The sequence below is a fragment of the Populus alba genome, chromosome 18 (assembly GCF_005239225.2).
Source record: "Populus alba chromosome 18, ASM523922v2, whole genome shotgun sequence".
NCBI classification, from domain to species: domain Eukaryota; kingdom Viridiplantae; phylum Streptophyta; class Magnoliopsida; order Malpighiales; family Salicaceae; genus Populus; species Populus alba.
Window position 1 is genome coordinate 258,138 of NC_133301.1, and position 17,163 is coordinate 275,300.

At 32.4% G+C, this 17,163-nt stretch overlaps 1 protein-coding gene across 1 annotated transcript; it reads right to left on the minus strand.

Annotated features, from left to right (window-relative positions):
- Positions 1-434: 434 nt before the first annotated feature.
- Positions 435-8,314, minus strand: LOC118059473 (uncharacterized). The gene is made up of 19 exons (XM_035072350.2): positions 8,155-8,314; positions 7,590-7,773; positions 7,261-7,488; positions 7,011-7,097; positions 6,782-6,871; positions 6,557-6,683; positions 5,558-5,658; positions 4,854-5,022; positions 4,367-4,488; positions 3,788-3,916; positions 3,613-3,711; positions 3,458-3,515; positions 3,300-3,375; positions 3,084-3,213; positions 2,747-2,904; positions 2,258-2,330; positions 1,968-2,162; positions 1,715-1,808; positions 435-1,504 (listed from the first exon to the last, which is right to left on the minus strand). Exons 2-19 carry the CDS (start codon positions 7,662-7,664, stop codon positions 594-596), a joined length of 2,922 nt encoding a protein of 973 aa, XP_034928241.1. The 5' UTR covers positions 7,665-7,773; positions 8,155-8,314; the 3' UTR covers positions 435-593.
- Between the last annotated feature and the right edge of the window lie 8,849 nt (positions 8,315-17,163).

The following is a 17,163-nucleotide window of genomic DNA, read 5'->3' on the forward strand; positions in this document are numbered from 1 at the left end:
AGTTAAGCTTTGAGCTTTGCCTTGTGATTTCAATATGCTGTCATTATTATTTCTCAAGAGCAAAATTCACGTGAATAATCTCCTGTTTCATATGCAATCAATCAAACTGTGGTTTTTCTAAAGTTGCCTTTCATGCTATTAAAAATAAAATTTGTTCTACAATATCAAGATTATTAATCCCTGTCTGAATTTCAAGAAGAGCAAGTTAAACCAACTTAATTTTAAATTATTATTTTTAAGTTAAAACCAAGTTATTTTTGTATATATAAAAAAAAAATTGACTAATAGACTAAATGCATGCCACCTTCTATCTAGTTTTACTTGAAACTCAAGTCATGCTCAAGCCCTAAATAACGCAACAGGCATCAATGAAAGACTAAAAACACGTAATGCAAATGTATCAAAGTATGCAAAGGAGCAAAGCAGCTTGGAGGTTTATAAAACTCCTCGTATAACCTTATAAATGATGGCTGTAAATGTCTTACAATTTCCTGTTGACACGATTGTATTCAGTATAAATAATTTCTGTATTTTTGGGCTGAGATTATCATGGATAGTACAGTACATGTTGACAATGAGAAGAGTCCTTGTCTTCAGTTAATCAGAGGTCTCGCTATGCTCAACTCCTCGTCGGGTGCGGTTTCGCTAAGAACAGAGTACTCGTCTGGTAGCGGAATATTTAGCTCTGAACAAACAAACTGAATAATTCTTCTAGTTGCAGTCCCGAGTGACATTTTGTTCAAGGTCACTGCAATTGCGAACCTGTTTTTAATATCACAAAAACCTGTGGATCCACCCATACCTGAGTGCCCAAATCCATAAAAGGATCCATCACTTGAACTAAATCTCCTAAAACCTAATCCGAATGTCCCATTTGGCAGTACAAGATTCCTGTACTCACCCGCGCCCATGAACTCATCATGAATTCTGGGGTTATTAAAAATCCTGATGGCATTACTTTGGCGAAAGTTCTCACTGGCTGCAAAGCCTTTGGGTGGACTAGCATCGCTGCTGCTGCCACCAGCGCTACCGTTAGCAAGCCTGGTATACCCATCACTGTTACTTTCTCCACCATCCTTGAAATCATTACTGTGATTCATCTTGAGCTCATAACCATTTCCTTTTTTCTTTGAAGCAGAACCCGCTGCCTTACTCTTCTCACCTTTCTGCTTTTTGGAGGTAATCTCTGAAGGAAATTTTGGAATGTGTGGGTGGGTGCCAAGGGGCGGCTTGGACAAAGAGGAATGAGGTGGTGGGACCAGGCCTCCATCAACAAGAGCTGCATAGTAGCGAGCAAGAGCACGAGCTGAGCAATGTCCGTTAGCAGCTGGTATAATGGCGCGACGAACATTCAGCATGTTAAACAAAGCAGGCACTGCAGTTACTAGTTGGGAAATGTTCTCTGGCTGGAAGGTGGAGGGAAGCTCAGGACGACTAGCAATTTTTGAGAGCTTGCTAAAATCATCTTTATCTAATGTCAGAGATGCAAGTCGAGATTCCACACCTGGAGGAGACACATGGCAAGCATTAATGTGCCAATCATGAAAAGAAACTTTGAATTTACAATTTGCAGGAACATGATAACTCTATCCATGGAATGAGGGACAGGCAGGTAGTATGACCACTTGAAAAAAAAGCAATTGCATGTGCAAATCTGTTGTAGTATTTCTGTTAGCGAAGCAAGAACATTAAATACACGGACTTTAACAGATACCTGGAGGAATTCCAACATATAGCTCGCCTTCAATGTTGAGAGGTCGAACTATTGCTTCTTCAAGGATCTCCTGAAATTTCTTCCCAGAGGCATGCTGTTTCATTAAAGCACATTATTAAAAAGCGGGACAAGTCAAGCTCCCTCCAAAAACAGATTCGGATCAGACATTCCAATCATAAAGAAATTCAAAAACAAATGCAGACATCAGCTTCCTGGTTCTTTCATGTTCAAACACTTGAGCAAGGGATTGTACCTCGATTATTCCACCACAAAGCCAGCCAAAAGACAGATAGTGATACAACTGCTCCTGGCCAGGTTCAGTGTCAGGTGCTGACATAGCAATCCGTTTCAGACATTCATCCCAGTCAGCCATTAGCAAAGGATTTTCTTCTCTGAGGTTGGCCAAAGCATTTTGCAAACCAGATGTATGGTTAAGAACATGGTGGACCTAAACAGGACAAAAAAAATGTGAGCATACATACAAAAGAGCTTCAGGTGGTAATCTGAAAGGTTTAGCAGGTCTTGGAAAATAAACTTTCACACCTTGATGAGATTCTTTCCGTTTGTTCCAAATTCTGGCCAAATATTAGCAATATTTTCATTGAGGTTGAGTTTTCTGCAAGACAACATGCGACATTTTGTAACCAACCACAAAAGGCATTTTGCATTAAGTTTGCCTTAAATTACTACATACTGGGCAGAATTACTCATGCTAAAAATGATATCCTATCTAAGAACCAGCAAGGACCTCAAAAGAAAAAACAATTGCAAAAAGTTCCTCATGTAGAAAAGAAAAATCATCTAGTCATATAACCAAAATGCTAACATAGTTTATGCAGGATAAACACCAGTGCTTGTATCAATATTGGTTTTAGGAAGCGGATCATGCATTCACTATTCCCAGTGAAAGATAACAACTACATGAAAATTAATCAAAAACAAAACTACATGCAAAAATAAATATGTTGCCTAGCAGTTCAGTAAATGATAACACACAAAAGGCTTTGCTTTCATACAATTACTGCTACATACCCATTATCGACAAGCCAATGTAACATTCCTGCTGCAATGCCCTTTGTTACAGAGAAAACAGGAAAAAGGCTATCAGGCTGTACTGGGCGAGGATCATATCTACCAAGTACACCAGCAGCAGTATCGATAATAACCTCTCCATCTTTATAGGCACATACCTTTAGGCATCAAATTCATAAAGTAGTCAAAATAAAAGGAAAACAAGGCAGTTATTTTTTCCATGTCAAAAGCATAAAAACCAGTATAAAATAAGGGATTAGTTTTACAGTTGTTAACAAGTTATTCTTAAGATTCTCATTTATGCTACTTTGTCAGAAAAAAATGGAACCATGCAGACCTGGATTCCAAGTATTTTGTCATCATTCCCTAACTCAACTAAAATCTGCCTCAGCTTTGCCTCCACATCAGAATGAACCGGGGTGTCATTGATCCACTGTGCATTTTCTGATGGCCCCTTAGCAATCTTCCTGGCAATTGAATTTCAAGTTCAAATAGAGATGAACAATAATCGAAGACATTATACAAATTGGCACATTGCTCAAGATAGACTTACTCTTGCAGAACAGATTCGGCAAATGGTCTCATGACATCATGATATACTATGCGAGCATCCAATGTGGTAGAAAGTCCTAAACCCACATCAAAGGAAAAGTAAAGAAATGCAAAAGTTTTCTCATTAACTGCTACCAGTGTAAAGATTTTATTACTGACCTCTCAGAAGACCAATAACCCGTGAAAATATTACCATATCACCAGGAAATGCATCAATCTGAACCAACAATTGTTAATAAATACTGATGAAATTGCCAACAAACAAATCAAGAAAAATATTGATAGAAGTAGAACAATGTGATAGAAGGACTTGCCGGATTAAATCGTTTAACTTCCTTTTGGCTGAGATTCATCTTTTCCTGTAGCACCTTCATGTTTCTTGCTCTTCGCTCTCCCAAAGATTTGGCATATTCCTTAACAGGAGCACAGTATAAGATTGGAATCGCTGGAATCAAAATAGAACTCTAAAGGCAGGCAGTGCATACTTACAGCAGCTTCACTTGCAGATGTTGACGTGCGGAAGAAGACACTGATAAAATCCATAGCCTGCTCAGGAAAGTCCAGGCGCAGCTTAAGTCCCATTTCAGAAAAGGAAGACAAAAGAGCAACATGGTCCCCCTGTAAGAGAAAGCATAGTATTTACTTTATAATGAAAAAATAAACAAAAATAGAAAAAAATATAAACAGATAGGAGTGATGACAAAACCAAAAATATTGTACTCAGTTGAAGTGGCATATCTTTTGCATAACAGTGGTGAAAGATTATGAAAATAATGGAGCATGCTCAGCTATACTTGACCAGTAATTTGATTTTGATGACCAATGTGCACTTTTGAGTAAATTTCAGCAAAATATGGAGCAGCAACAATGGGTTAAGCATATGTTGTAATGGCAGAGACAGAGAGACAGGGTAAAGAGTATGCTAAACTAGGACACAGAAAACCCTCCCGTGCAAGAAAAAAAATTATTTTATTGCTCAACACAATTAATCATCAGATCTGTTACACAGATACTCTTATGATTATGATGCATTATTGACAGTACACTGACAGGAAGATTTTCACAAACCTCAGCAGTAGCAAGAAACATTTTAGCTAGTGATTGTTTCATAGAGCTTGATATTCTCTTTGTCAGCCCAAAGTCAAGCAAAATTGGACGATGTGGAGGTTCTTTGCTCACCAGAAAATTACCTGCAACACAACCAATATTAAAGCATTCAACAGAGTAAACTCATTCTGATTTAGGGCACAATTAGGGAGAATAGGATAGAAGAAAGGGTAGAGCAACGTGCTTAAAAGAAATGGGAGAAAGAACATATGTTTTGATTTTTGATTTCAGACCCCTAATCAAATTTCATTCATTGAAATAGCTCCCTGAAAGCATATCGCATCACAGGTGTTACATAAACATCAACAAGAGAAAATTCGGACACACATTCTCTTTTTCTTTCCTTGTCTGAGGAAACAGCCAGAGATTCTATTTTCTTTCTTCCTTTTATACTATTGGTAAGCAAACACTAGAGCAGTAGCTGAGAGAGAGAGAGAGAGAAGTGTACCAGGATGAGGGTCACCATTAAAAAACCCATCAACATATATTTGATGGGCAAAGGCCCGTGTGATTTCTTCAACAATCTTTTGGTTGTTAGCACCACAAGCTTCTAGGGATTCAAAGTCATTCAAACGAATTCCATCCATATATTCCAAAATTAGAACTTTTTCTGTCGACTGTTAATGAGAGGAACATGATGCACAGTCAGAAAGAGTGAAAAGATTAAGGATCATTATCAACATAAGAATAGCAAAACAGGCACCAAGCAGTTAAGGTAAGAAGGGATTCACTACTTAAGATCCACTCATTGAAAATATATATAGAAACCATCTGTATTAGGTTAAAAACATGTGAAGAGACTAGCATCTAGTAATTATAGGTAAGGGAATGTGTTTTACTTGGGTATATGGTATAGACATTCACGATGGTGTCATAACTAAATAATTCATTTTCCTCCACTCCACTCTGCCCAGGCTTCAGAATGACATAAAAATGTTCATTTTTCTCCCACATGATTCTTTTTGCAAGAATGGTAGTTGGCTCAGAAATGTCAATGAAGATGCCTGCAATGAGTCCTTTAATATTTGTTCCAGACAGTGAGAAATGTTAATAAAATTCCTACGACAAGATATAGTTTTAGGATTTCATCCTATTGCACCTGCACTCGAGCAAACAACTTTGTTATATCAAAACATGAGAGCAAAATGATACCTGAATAACCTCTGGAATCAAAACATCCACTTGATTGATGGGCTTGTTGCTATCATATTTGCTTGTGCAGCCAAGATTTTTAGACACGGTTCTGGTATTCTCTACAAATACAATAGACCAGCATCAGTAAGAGAGAAAGGTACACTGAACAGTAGAGAAACACAATGATGTACTTGATAAGAAAAACAGTAAGAGAATATAAATGGAGGAAGAGATTAAAGAATTTAAAATTCCTTGCATTGTCTCTGCACAGTGTTAATAAATAGATTGGGAATGTCCTACACTGAATTCAGTATGGTGAGTTGGAGTTTCACTTTCATGAACATGCTAGAAAATGGCTGAATACAGTTGCCAACCATCACTTTCATCTCTACAACATCCAAGCTCACCACTGCAACATAGCGCCAATGCTAATGCTTCGATTAGCACTAACAGCACCATGCCAAAGTCTTCACATGAGTTGCCACCAAATCACCACTAGAACCATGCCGCTGCCATTGCACTGCTACCAATAGAGTACCACACTGCCTTGACCACTGTCATTAAAGTTACCCTCACATTGCCACCATCATTGCTGCTGCCACCATCCTCATAGCACCATAACCATCAAGCCAAGCTGTTACCTCCACATTCAAAGAGTATATACAACCACTAAAATCCAAATACGATAACCACAACTGCCAACCTTGCCTCCACCACCATCACTGCTGACACCACACAGCTATCATCCCATTCACTTCATTGATTCAATAAAAAAATTAAGATGCTGCACTTGGTATGGATTCTAAACATGATCAGATTTAACTGTCCCAATGATTGGATTCCATTATCGTTATTTCACGCTCCTGATATGAATCCCAAATCCCAATACCCTCATCCAGACCCAGCCAGAACTCACATTTATTATCTATTGGTTGTAAGAGAAAAGAAAATAGCAATTTTGTGATGTCATCGACAGAATTTCATCAACAGAAATATTGCTAAAGACTTGAAGTTTACCTGCTTCGTGGTTGAAGTCGAGTTCTTGTGGAGCTTCTTTGCACCATTCATCGATCATAGGGCTGAAGTTATACTGTGGTTCTGCCCATGCTATCCAGTCAACAATGGATTTTGCATCCTTTAAATCCTGCAAAAAAAAAAAGGCATGCAAAATAACCACAAGGACTGAAACATTTGCTTTCCGATACAGCATCTCAAAAGCCAAACTCCTAAGAGTTTCCAAACCTCCAATATGATTTTCTTGATGTCTTCATGTTGAACTTTAACAACCACCTTCTGCCCATCAATTAATGTCGCACGATGGACTTGTGCAATCTGCATAGAATATAACATGAGAACAAAAAGATTATTCCAAAATGAAAAAACCTTGTGAGAACAAGAAAATCAAAATTTCAATCCTAAATGAGCATCTGCACTAACTTCCTAGCACAAAAATCTAGTCTAAGGATCTTACCGATGCTGTCGCCAGAGGATTTTCGTCAAAATCCAAGAAAAGCTCCTTCGTGGATTTCCCTAGTTCTTTCTCTATAGTGTGACAAACCTGTGCAAACAAAAATTTTAACATGACCAACAATGAGAAACATGGCTTGAAAATAAACAACTAACATTATGAGATAAAAACTAATCAGAAACATCAGGTCAACAAAGTCACATTGAATCACATGAAGACTTCCAAATCTATTAGAAAAAGACTAAAAGAAAACCTCTTCAAACGGACGAGGAGGGAGAGAGTCCTGCAACTGCTTGAGATTTGAAATGAAAGCAGAAGGAAGCACATCAGCACGTGAGGACATATACTGTCCAAGTTTCACCCACAAACCTTCCAACTCTACCATCAAATTAAAAACACGCTTAGCATTCCGCTCATGGGCCTTCTTCCACAATGCATCACTTTTCAGTTTCTTCATGAATTTCTCTCTTTTCTGTAAAGCCTTCAGTATAAAAAAAGACAACCACCACAATCAGCATAAGCAATAAGCATCACTCAAAATAAATAACTCATAATCAGATTTTCAATACGGTTGATCCGTACCTTATAATCGATGTAAATTATCATGGCCAGTGTAAATACTTTCGCACGTCTCCTGTAAATGTTTCCCCACCCCATCTCTAACACACAAAATATATATAAATATAAAAAAATGTAGCTAACAGCAGCTAAAATTTCACTCCCCGCCTCTTTTACTACTTAGTCCAACCAACTCCCTGCAGAGTACCTGAAAAAACATCACAGAATCAAATCCTAATATTCTTTTTTATTTTTTATTTTTTTATTTTTTGAGAATGCATGATTACAATAAAATATAAAAATCTTCCAGCCTACTAATACCACATGGGCATAGCCTTATTTCTTCACAAACTAATTAATAATTGTTCGAATTATTACTAAAAAATCAAAATTTTTATATGAAATTGTAATTTTACACTCTAATTGCGAGAAATTGTAAAATTAAAGGCAAATTACAATCAAATTGAACAAAAAAATCAAAAGATACCTGATTACAACAGTAGTCTTTAAGTATCAGTAAGATAATAGCGATTAAAAACACAAAATCTAGGTTCAAAATTTGAGAATTTAAAGAAGAGAGAGAACCTACCTGAAGTTACAGGAAGAGAAGTTTGAACAGAGAGCAAGACAGTCGGGGAGAGAAAGAGAGGTAAGTAAGGGAGGAATGCGCGAAAATTCTTCGAAACGACCGTCAGTAGATGTCGTTTTCAAATTAAAGGAATCTGGATGAGACAAACCCGTGTTGCTGAAATTTTGATTCCAACTTCTGACTACGTATTTGTTGACGTTAATTTTTTTAAAATGATTTAGATATTTTGTTTGCTGAAAAAGTTTTTTTTTTTAATAATTTTTGTAGGCACTAGATTTTAAAAAAAAAATTATTATTTTATATTTAGTAATATTATAAAAAATAAGTTGAAAAATATTTTTTAGTATTTGACTATATTATAAAAAATAAGTTGAAAAATAATTTATTAATATTATATTTTCTTTTTAAGTTTATTAAAAGAATAAAGATCAAATTTTATAAATTATTTTAAATAAAATATGAATTAAATTGGATAAATAAAAAAAATTATTTAAAAAAATAAAAAATAAAGATCAAAATTGATATAAAAAAGCAAATTGAGATTAAATTAAAAGAAAAAAAAAAAAAAAACAAAATATATAACAATAAAAAAATTAAGGACTAAATTTGATATAATCAATAAATAATAAGATATTTTTAAATTTTTCACAACTTTTAAAAATATTTTTCTCTTAAAATTAACTAAAAATTAAATCAAATTTTCCTTCAACTAGATAATATTTTTCATTAACAAACTTCTCCAAGAATAAACAAACATAAGGCAATAATTTCCTATATAAGTAAAGTGTAGAAAAGAAAAAATAAAGGGCAAACCTTGAGAAATAAAAAAGGCCTTAATCTATTTAAGAAATTTCAATTAGATCCCTAACTTATTTTATGTCTTGATTACGTCATGCATGAATCAATAGATTCTCAATCAAAAGCCATTAATCAGTTTTTCCAAACAGCATCAAGCAGCCAAACAAAACTCAAGTGCCTTTTCTTTATTCTTTAAAATCTCATAAATTAGGAAATTAGTACATAAAATTAAAATAATTGATTAATTAAAACAAAAGCAAAAATTTTTAATAAAATATCATATTTTTATTCAGAAGTGTTTGCTATTCTTAAACACAATAAAATAAAACTCCAATTATCTTGCTTAATTAGTTTTTCAAAAATAATAAGAAAAATCTTAAAATTGCTAAAATTAAAGTGTCTGGATGTGATTTTTAATATTTAAAAATCTGACAATTTTTTTTATTAAAGTTTCATTTTATTGCTCTTCATAAGCACAATATTTACTAGGTGTTGCTATTCTAAAACACCACAATTATTATAAGTATAATGAAAATACAAGATAAAAACATGTTATTTCACCCAAATTTTCTTAAATGATATTATTCTGCTATAATTTTTATGATAATTTTAAAAAATATCATCTTTTTACGTCACTAGAAACTCATATAACAAACTATATTAGGGCTGGTTCATAGCTTTTCAAGAAGTTATTCAATTCATGCTTTTTATCAAGAAGAAAATTAAGTGAATTTCGAGTGATTGCTAATATAGTCTTGTTAATTTAAACTACGAAAAAGATCTAAATGAAAACCCCTTCATGCATACATTGGAGACCTGATTAAGAATTTATTTTTTTAAAAAAAAGAGAGAGAAGCTTATAAACCTGATCAAGATTGTCTTTATAGATTGTGAACTCTTGTGAGAAAGCATGGATGAAAAACAAGTTCTTAATTGTTTAAGTTACTGTTTGTTTTGTGATGAAAATAAATTTTAAAGAATAAAAAATATTATTTTAATATAATTTTTTTAAAATAATGAATATTGCTACAAGTAAAGAAAATAAATCACAGCCGCTGCAAGGTCGAGGAAGAGATGGTTGGCTTAAAAAGGTTGACTTTCAACGTGAAAATTGAAAAGTAGTTGATCTACGATTTTTCAAGTCGTTGAACTTTATTAATCGATTAATTAATTAAGTGGTTGTAGTATGATTTTTCAAGTCATTCAGCTTTATCAATATATAAATGCAGGAGGAGGGTCGCATGCGTTGTTGGCCCATGCTGCCAATTTGGACCCCCTTGATTTAAATTTGAAGTTGGAAATTCCTTGCTGGTCCAGCAAGTTAAGAATTGCAAATTGCTTGCGTCTTTAATCGTGTTTTGAACTTTCACTGGATGAGAGTGTATTCTTGTCTTTATTTTTAAATATTTTTTAATAATTTTATATGTTAATGTTAAAACTTAAAAAAATAATTTATAATATATTTTTTAAAAAAAATATTTTTAAAAATATCACGTATTTCAATATCAAACACATATTCTTTTGCCATAATACAATTGAAAAAGTTACGGGTCAGCTGTGCTTAGATTCCTGATTTTTATTGGGAATTCACCATTAAAAAAATTACATGTTAACAAGTAAGAATTTAATGGTCTTCTCAATCATTCAAGCCGAAACAAGATCTCAACCTTTCTATGGTATTTGAATACATCAATGAAGATTTTGTTTTTTTTTTAATAAATATGGTTATCAAACTCAAAATCTCCTTGATTTGTTTGTTTGAGAAAGAGAATCCACCTTCAAGAATCATGGTGATTTTTAATTCTCATTGCAGAATTTTATAATCGCTGAAATTAAGCTGGCTTATCTTATTTCTTTCTATTTTTTATATAATCGAGTTGGATTTAATCAAATATGTCTAATTTTAGATATAGATTTTTGAAAAAATATGTAGTGAATTTAAAAATCCTCACTTCGTTTGTCACATACACTAAATCCTCAATTTCCTTTTTTCCTTAACATTTTAAAGAGGCTTTGTTCTCAAGTTATGTTATTGATTAATTTATGTAAAAAACTGAAAGAACAATAAAACTACTCGATCTCTTCACTTTTAAAGGTAATCAGAGTTTTTTATATAAAAAAAATATAAAGAAATAATCATTTAAATGATAATTAGATATTAATATGATAATGATGACGATTTGAGCTTGAGCATCAATATAACATGTGAAAATAAATCATGAATATAACATGACCTCTACTTTCTTCACTTATCATGCCGGATCATTGTATTAAATTTGAGTTTCGATTTTGACAAGAAATTTTCATTTATTCATGAGTTATTGGAGACAATTAAATCAAATGATTAAAATTAAAATAACTTAGTTAGCAAGATATGCTAGTTACTATTATGCTGTGAGTGGATGCAAAATCTGATGTAAATTCAATAACGTTAAATTCACTCTTATGATTTGAGAAGAGTTACATTGTGATGAGCTAATTAGATTTAGCAGCAGCATGCATCAATAATTAATTTTAAAAAGTAAAAAGTATAACTTAATTGAATCAAATTTTAATATTTTTTAGAAATTACTAGTTAGAGTTTCACAAACTTCAAGACCACTGAAAAATTTATATAGACATTAACTTTAGGATTTGTGGGATTAATCGAAATACATACAAACTAGTCCCAGACATCCAAATTAATAAAAAAATAATTGATTTTAATTGTCTAGTATTTAAGCATGATTTATCAACTGCAAAAACAAATATTATGCAATGATGGCTAAGGATAATTGATTTACTTGTTGCCTGGAAAATCCGGAATGTAGATAGTATAGAATAAAATATATTTAACACTACATATTATTACCATACTTTTTTCTTTTTTTCTTTTTCCTCATTTTTATTATAAATACGATATTATAAAAATCGAAGCAATTTACTGTTGGTGATATGTGGTTTTCTATTATAGAATTTTTTTATGACTTCTTTTTAAATGGTATTTTTTTATTGAGATGCAGCTATCAATTAAATACTTTTTTATTGCTACTATCATTTAAGCTTTTTATGAAATAAGTGGTGCTAATTATAACAAGAAACATACATATGTATCTATCAATTATATCAACCATAATAAATCTTCAAGTTAAATAAAAAATGTATAAAATAATAAATCTTCAAGATAGAATATTTACATATACCATTCGTTAGAAAAATTAACTTTTCATTTTAATCTTTAATTAGCATTTATATGTTTTCTATTCATTATGTTGAACACAAATATTATCTTTTAGTTTTTTATTTAACAAATTTCATAATATTAAAAAATATACTTATATTAAACCTTCTTTCTTGGGATTTGAAATTAATTTAGAATTCTCTAACGAGAGCTTAGCGTTAATAAATTAGTTAGTAAAAGTAAAAACACAAACTTATTTTTTTTTTTAAGGATAATCCATCGACAAGTTTCAAATACCTCTGCGTATTCCAACCCGACCCGTGCTGGGGCACCGAAAAGCGAGCGTCCATCAATTTTTGATTGGGCCAACTTACTGATTTGTCATCGGTCTAGTCTAGGAGCTCAGGTCTCCTACGTTACTAGATAGGTGGAATGTGATATGTCAGGGGTAGCGCTAATTTTTTTTAATATATATATATATATATATATATATATAAAGGTTATTAGAATTTTTAGGATGATTTTTAGAAGTGCACTGAAGAGATTATTTTTTAAAATATTTTTTTATTTTTTTTAAATTTATTTTTAAAAATAATATTTATTTTAAAATATATTTTTAATATAAACATATTAAATAATTTAAAAATACAAAAAATTATTTTGAAAAAATCTAAAAATTTTCAAAAACACAATTGAATTGGAGAACATGGCCTGCTTTAAAAAAAAAACCTTAAAATTTATCTCTAAATCAATTTTTAATTAAAAAACAATAATTTTAATGTAATAATATTTAAAAACACAGTACAAATACATTGTCAAAAAGCACTCCTCACAAGTATAATCAAACTAGAATCTGCTTGTTACCTTTGAAATCCTCTTGCTCGATTTTATGTCTAGCCGGAGTTTAAAATGAAATTACGAGGGAGGAGTTAACCTTATATGATTGTCTACTTGTTAAGTCTAAAGAAACAAAGAAAATTAACAAAAAAACATGGCTTGACTAAATAATTTCAAGATAACATATTGTTTTTTAAATATTAAGACGGTGAAATATTGATTTTTAATCAAGAATTCAAAATATAACACAGATTAAATGATATTTTTTAAATATTGATATCATAATCCATTTTTTTTGTATTCCCCAAATTCACTTTTTCCTTTCCAAAAAAAAATTATATATTCAAAGTAAAAACAAAAAAATCTAAAAAATAATAACAGTTAGAAAAAGATGTCAGATCGCCCAGAAAGTGGCTAGAAGTTTGTTGAGGAGGCTAAAAAATTCAAAGATTAAAATTTGATAGTATATTTTACAGATGAAGAGCCATGTTGACAAAGAAAAATTCAATCTGAGGAAAAAAGTTTAAAATTAGATGTTTATGGATTCAATTAAATTTTATTGGAGGTTTAATTGAATTTATATATGGTTTGATTACAAGAAAAATTGATTTTTAAGTCAATTTAGGCTTTAATTGGAAGAAGTTAAAGTTTTGGGATCAAAGTAGAATTTTTTAGAGTTGATTTGGTCAAATCAGGGGCTTAATTGCACATATATTGAAGTTTGATGGCCAATTAGGGACTTGATTGAAGAAATCCAAAACCAAGGATCAAATTGAAAAAGACGCGTAAATAAAGGAACTGAAATTGACAAAATCAGGGGGCAAATTGAAGAAATTGAAAGTTTATTGATCAATTAAGGGTCAAATTGCATAAATCCAAAACCAAGGACCAAAGGGAAAATGAGCCAAAATCTGGGGTTTAAATTGAAGTTCTTTATGGGTAAAATTGAACAAAGTTAAAAGTTTGAAGCCAATTAGGGGTGTAAATAGAAATAAATCACAAATTAAAGGATTAAATCGTAAGATACTATTTATCTTCTTCTCCAGCGAGGTTGGTTGGGTGGCCACCTTCCCAAGGCATTTGACGCCTCGTTTCTTCACAAAATTGGATGAAACGTACACGCAAACGATCCTATGATACTTGACTACATGCTAGTGTAAGTCGTTTGGGATGATCGAGACTGCAGAGGCGATGACACCGCCCCAAAGTGGCCAACCCAACCAACCATTTTTCCTGCAAAACTGATGGTTCATCATTGCTACTTTAACCCAATGGTTGGGATGTTTTCGGGTGAAATCAAGAGCTGAGATTTTGCACCAAAAAAGACAAAGTGTTCCTCTTCTACTGTCTATAAATAGATTTGATCTTCATGCTCCAGGGGTGGGGAAATTTAGGTCCAAAGACAACTAAAAAAACAGCATTCCTCCCCATAATTCTTCCTTTTCTGTCGTCTATCTCTTCACACTCTCTCTCTTCGCCGTCAAGGCCACCACTTTCATCATCGTCAGCTTTTTAGCCACCATCTCCACTACAGGAAGCCAACACAACCACCGTCCAGCCACAGCAACCGCCGGTGCTCTTCCCCTGCAGATTTTCTTTTTCTTTCTTCCTGTCACAACCACCACTGTTTGCACCATGCTGTCCTCCACTGCTTTCAGAACCACAGCAGATCAACCTTCCTCCCTCCTTCTTCTTCTTATTCTTCTTCTTCATCTCAGCAGTTCACTGCGTGAACAGTAGATGTGAATTCATGCATGAACAATGGCGTAAATTATAATTCAGGTTGAATCGTAGCCTAGTTAATATGAGGTAAAACCTTCTTAAAATATAGATTGAAAAAACAATATTGTTTTGATATTGTTTTTCTTTTAAAAAATTAATTAACCAATAGATTGATCCATGTTGACGCTTCCAACTCAAAACTTATATCTTGTCCTAGAGTGATCCACAAATAAATTTTTTTAACTATGCAATTAATTTGATTAAAATTTCAGTAATTTAATAACATTTTTTTTTCCAAAAAGAATGAAATAACGGTGTATAAATAAAAACGATTGTGTTGACTAGCCGAGGAAAGTGCATACACAACAGAGCAACGAGACTAAATTATTGTATTTAATGTACCGGAAGTTAATCAATCTTCCTTTTTGTCTGGACTGTTATGTTCTTGTAAGGTATTTACATGATTCTTCATGCTTTTTATTAAAGTTTAACGGATTAATAGATTGTAGATTTGAGAATTTAATTTATATTTACAAGGTTTACTCAGATTTATTTTAATTTTTTATATATATATTTCATCATCTAATATCTTTTTGTTATTTTCTTTCTATAAAATTTATCCTTTTTTTTTAATAACAGGAGATGCTTTATGTTTTTTTTTGGTATTTGTTAAATTTTGGTTTTTAAAAATAAATTTATTTTTTAATTAAATCAATTTTATTAATTTATATTTAATTTAAGAAAATACATAAAGGAATTTTGTTTATGATCAGTGGTCTTTGCACACTTACCAACCTCAGAACTCAAATTTCCACGTCTAATGTAATTATCAATAGCATGTGAAAATGTTGTCTTTCTAATTAAATTTCTATTTTATCTTTTTATTCAACAAGGGCTTGATTGGTCCTGCGCAACATGAAGATACGTACTATGTCCCTCCTCCTAAATCCCACTACATCCTTAATTAATTTTTTTTAGTGATAATTTAACTGGTCAGGTTAAATTTAATTTCTAAAAATTATTGGTTTGAGTTTCACAAACTACAAGGCTACTAGGCTATTATAGACTTAAATAATTATTAACTTCAGAAACCGTAGAATTAGTCAAGATGCGTGCAAACTCTTGAAACATCACCATTAATCTAAAAAAAAAATAATTCTAAATTTAAGCATGAAAGAAATCTCAAAATTAATTGTAGCTACTTAGCCATTCCCTTGAGCACAACAAAGTCCTAGTTATTCATTCAGGTAATTAAGATACCATATTTATAATGTATTTGGTAGCGTGATAGCGGTTATTTTTGAAATAATTTTTTGTGCCGAAATATATATAAATGATATATTTTTTTATTTTTTAAAAATTATTTTTAACATCAACACATCAAAACGATCCAAAACAAATAAATCATATTAAATTTTAATTAAACAAAATAAATTTTTTAAAAATATAGTTTTAACCGCGTTTCTAAACCTTTCTTAACTAAACATTTGTTCCCGGAGATCATTCGCTAGGGTTCATGTATCTTGCTTCGGATGGGTCCAAATTATCGTTCACCTAGCTAGGCTAGTAGGGAATATTGCACGATAATGCTAGGTCTTAGCTCATATACTGTAGAGGGCATATGATGATGAAGATAGTAACTAGAGATTTAGGTATACTTTCTCTTTGAACGTGCATGTGGCCGAATCCATGGAAGCGGCGGACTGTTAATTAGGAAAAGACGCTAACCCTTTGGCAATCACAAGACATGAAACATGGAGATCCTGAAGAAGATCGAGGATGCTTTGCCACTGAGGAACAAAATGACAGCAAATACATCATGCGATGCAGCTTGGTGCATGTTACGGCTACGACCTTTTATATGCTGACAGCTATATTCCCCTTCCTCTGATCATACCCTTGCAAGTTGTTCTCCATTTTTTGTGTCCTTGCTTGCCTTCAGCCTCGTATTTATCATCATCAAGCCACAGTGGTTAATTAACTCCATTTACTCTAGTCCTACCTTCAAGATGGTCAATATTTCCGGCAATTTTATAGATATATATATCGTGTGTGTGTGTGTGCGTGAGAGAGAGAGAGAGAGAGAGAGAGAGAGAGATTTGTTAAGGACATCTACGAATATGTAATTTCTAAAGGTTAGCTGTGTATACAAATCCTGTGTGCGCAAAAGAGTGAGACTCAAATGCTTGATTTGCAAGGATGATAAGGATTTGCGACATGCAACTTTGGTTTTTCATATCCAGAGCAGAGCTACCCTTTGCTTTGAGAGGGATCATTGCATCCCCGAAGTCTTAAAAAGAAACCTCTATTTAACTCTTGAACTTGAGTTTTTTTCATAATAGTTAAACATTTTGCCCCTTTGAAAATATCTTATTTTCTCTTTAGTACTTCTATGTTTACTCATTTTAAAATTCATCCCAACACTTCTTTTATTTTGAGTTAAAAAATTATAATTTCTATACTTTTGTTTAATCGATCGAAAAATCAATGTA

What these genes read in the sequence shown, in the direction of transcription:
- LOC118059473 (XM_035072350.2), bottom strand. Translation starts at nt 7,664, where the DNA reads ATGGGGTGGGGAAACATTTACAGGAGACGTGCGAAAGTATTTACACTG. An exon ending in GGTTATTGGTCTTCTGAGAG is followed by an intron (nt 3,376 to 3,457) that starts GTCAGTAATAAA and finishes ATGTGGGTTTAG; the next exon opens with GACTTTCTACCACATTGGAT. An exon ending in ACGGAAAGAATCTCATCAAG is followed by an intron (nt 2,163 to 2,257) that starts GTGTGAAAGTTT and finishes TGTCCTGTTTAG; the next exon opens with GTCCACCATGTTCTTAACCA.